This window comes from Hylaeus volcanicus, chromosome 7 (assembly GCF_026283585.1).
Source record: "Hylaeus volcanicus isolate JK05 chromosome 7, UHH_iyHylVolc1.0_haploid, whole genome shotgun sequence".
Classification (NCBI taxonomy): Eukaryota; Metazoa; Arthropoda; class Insecta; order Hymenoptera; family Colletidae; genus Hylaeus; species Hylaeus volcanicus.
In genome coordinates, this window is record NC_071982.1 from 11,188,487 (window position 1) to 11,192,066 (window position 3,580).

At 36.8% G+C, this 3,580-nt stretch overlaps 1 protein-coding gene across 1 annotated transcript; it reads left to right on the forward strand.

Moving 5' to 3' along the window:
- The first annotated feature begins 901 nt into the window (after positions 1 to 901).
- LOC128880274 (uncharacterized) lies at positions 902 to 2,770 on the forward strand. The gene is made up of 3 exons (XM_054130172.1): positions 902 to 1,113; positions 1,953 to 2,112; positions 2,186 to 2,770. The coding sequence occupies exons 2-3, from the start codon at positions 2,072 to 2,074 to the stop codon at positions 2,463 to 2,465; spliced, it is 321 nt and encodes a 106-aa protein (XP_053986147.1). The 5' UTR covers positions 902 to 1,113; positions 1,953 to 2,071; the 3' UTR covers positions 2,466 to 2,770.
- Positions 2,771 to 3,580: the final 810 nt, after the last annotated feature.

A 3,580-nucleotide genomic window follows, 5' to 3' on the forward strand; every position in this document is an offset into this window, starting at 1 on the left:
ATGAAACTTGGTATTTTATGGTTATTTGGGCCGCAAATTACGAATCTAGTATCGGAATTGCAAAATTCAAAATGCCAGATCCAATATGGTCGACATGCATATTAAAAATATTAAATTATTATGAATTTTTTATGAAATAGGATTTCTAGGTTTATAGGGCAACATAGTTGGAATACATTGGCAGAAATAACAATAATAAATTAATGTTAAATTAAAATTAAGGATAATAAGGTTTGTTTTAATGCCGCGTAAACAGTCTTCTTTCCCTTATGAGCATGGACTTTAAATTTAAATAACTTAAAATGGCGCAAATTTGCACAGGTTTTCTCAATTGGATGTCATACCTGACATGTTACTTTATATCAAGAAACTTGGCAGAGCGTGTTACTCGGTGACTATCATCTTTGTTTTCCTTCAGATTCATCGAAAGATAACTAAAATTTATACCATATTGAGAAGGGAATTACAATAGTGAATCCACAGATATTTTACTGTCTTCTTGTGGAAAGTTTATCTTTATAATATATACTTTTATGGTAAAATGATTTACATAGGAATCTATTGAGGATAAACTTTCTGTGACACAATAAACATGCGCCACTTTTCACGATATCAAGGAGCATGAAATTTCGTCAACTTTGAACGTCTGTAAATCAGTAACCGATTACTATTTTTAAAAATTTCAAACGGCATTTAATGCACTCATATGTATACAACACACGCACAATATTGAAAAAAGTGTGTTCGAAACTTCAAAAATTGCATTTTGGCCAGGTTTTTGGCCATCGGGACCACTGTGCGTCGTTGCGTATGCTTGGTTGCACGGGCACAAGTGAGCTCGACGAGCTGGGAACGCAGTGCCTGCTTCGCCTCTAGTCGCCTCCGACTCACGAGGCGCGCAGCACGCGCCAGCCAACTGCGCCATGGAGAAGGAAGTACATGCCTTCGACGTGCAATCGTTCATTGAAGAAATCAAGAAATGTCCAGCCCTCTGGGATTTCTCTCACCCTAACTACACTGACATCAAGAGAAAAAAAGAATATTGGAAGCAAATATACTCGAAAGTCGAGCGCAGCTACGAAATTATGTAACAGAAAGAGAAAATTGCAGTTGGTAATTATGAACTGCATCTTATTTTTTCTTTCATTTAGTGTACACTTGTTTCGGTATTTTATTTAATATTAACTAGGCAGATGTAACGTCTAAGTAACATTACAGTGCAGTTCATTTCTCCTAATTTTAGGTATATGTTTTGTATTTTTTTTTTAAATGTTGAATATTTAGGCGGGATATTTAAATATGCAGGTAGAATTTTATCTGATGATTATAAATTATATTTCATTTCATCTAATTTGAAGTGCATACTTGTCTTAAAATTTTATTTAATAGTAAATATAGAGATGTAATATTTAAGTGGTACAATTTTATTTGTCAAATGCACTATGCAAAATATTTGATAAGGTCTTCTAAGTTCATTATTATTCGTTGTATAAATGCTTTCAGCATGTAGATTACCATTTTGTTTAAACGGTCCCTGATTCTTCAGTAAAAATTAAAATAAATCGTGCAAAACATAATCTACGAGTATTCATAGAGTATACAGTGACCCAACAGTGACCCAACAGTGACCCAACGGTGACCCAACGGTGACCATACAATGACACAAGCAAATGGCCGCCGTTTCACGAACGTGAGAAATTTAAACATATCTCCATATAAAACAATGAGCACAAATTGTTTTGCTACAACTTGTACTTCCTACTGCACTTGTCACTACTCAAATACCTAAAATAAAAAAATAAAATGTAGTTATTACTGTAAATACAAACCTCAAAGTATTTTTAAGGAGCACTTACAAGGCAGCCAACCCAATTCCAAATAAATTTAAATCCTATATCCTCGTAATCGCAATAATTCAGTTGAATAGGGACCAAAATTTCGGGTTGTTTTAGGTAACGATATTCGTAAGAGATGGAAAAATATACGGCAGAGTTTCAGACGAGAACTGGCTAGGAGAAAGGCGGTCGTGTGCGGCGAAAGCAAGAACTGGACAACGTACAAGTACTTCGACATGCTGACGTTTCTGACACCAGTAATGGCCGACACTCCGATGTAAGCGTCCACTTATCTACCGGCGTCGAAGACGAACTGGTTATGGCACTAAGTATGCTCGTAATGTGTTTAGAACGGACTCCGTTTCGAAAGAAGGCGACGGAGTCGAAGAAGAGGAGCCCGAGAGCGAGCAAGATGATGTACAAGTGCACCCTGAAGCGTCACAGCCAGGGTCTTCTGAATGTGAAAGAGCCGAAAAGAAAGTCATCGAAGGTCGCTCGAGGAAAGAACAAACACCGTGTGAGCCATCGTCCCCGAAATCACCTGAACGTCAGGAGGTCAAGAGAAAAGCTGTCGATGACGATCTTCATATAAGAGAACTTAGTCGGGCTGTGATACAAACACTCGCCTAGAGACGTGGTGCAGAGGCGGAAGAACACGACGACGATAAACATTTTTTACTATCCCTTTTGAACGCAACGAGATCGGTTCCCAATCACACGAAGCTAGCGATGCGGACAGAGATGACGCAAATCGTTTCGAAATATTGCAACATGTGTACACTTATTACTCAACCCCAACATCCTCCAGTATAGTTATTTAGTCCTCTAACGTGGTGATTTTCTGCTGTTAAAATCAATTTTTTCTCAGGTATAGGATAGCTCCTTGCAACCTGACAAAAGATATCATCTAGCTGTTGTACCGAGTCGACATTCTGAAGAATTTGTAATATATGATTGATCAATAAAATAATAATTGTTTCTATTAGTTTGTTGTTTTTCTTTATTTTCTGATTCTTTTTGTGTTACGTTTCTCTTCTAGATGGACAGACTTTACAGTGAAGCCTTTAGTGTATCATTTTAGATGTTTGATCATTTAGGAAGGTTAGTTTAACACTTTCGCTGCGGGCGAAAATAAGTAGCCGTTCGCTGGGAGTTGCCATTATGATATTTTTTTTAATGAAAAATTTCTTACAAATGTTCCGATGTGATTATTTTGAAAAACATATATTTGTGATAATTTATTTTATATATAATACGATTGCCGAACAACAAAAAAATGAAAACTGAAAAATAATAAAAACAACCATATATTTTCGAAATTTATCAGTTGGACGCACATGTGCGCCATCCGCAGCGAAAGTGTTAAAGGTTATGTAAATTTGGCAATTTTTCCAGAGCAGGAGAATTTCCTGTAGCATTGACGTTTTCATTCTCATTGGTAGACTTCACCCTTTCATGCAATTATGATAGTATGTACTCGGCGAATTGAGACATGTATATTTCAGACGTGCAAGTGTGGTTTCAGGTGGTCCAGGTTTGCACGTGCAGTTGGTTCAAACAATTCTGCCCATTGTACCATGCATATAAATGAGACTACTCTCATTACATTTACTGTCTACAAAATATCCACAGTCCTAATGCCTAGTATCCTATTACTAGTGCATACTATCGACGAAACAGTCGATTAAGCGATTAGTCGATGGCCCTTTTCGCTAACATTGTGTTATTTTACAGCAGAACATCAC

Coding starts and splice junctions, on each gene's coding strand:
- LOC128880274 (XM_054130172.1), top strand. CDS start 2,072: ATGCTGACGTTTCTGACACCAGTAATGGCCGACACTCCGAT. Junction 2,113..2,185: donor GTAATGGCCGACACTCCGAT/GTAAGCGTCCAC, acceptor TAATGTGTTTAG/AACGGACTCCGTTTCGAAAG.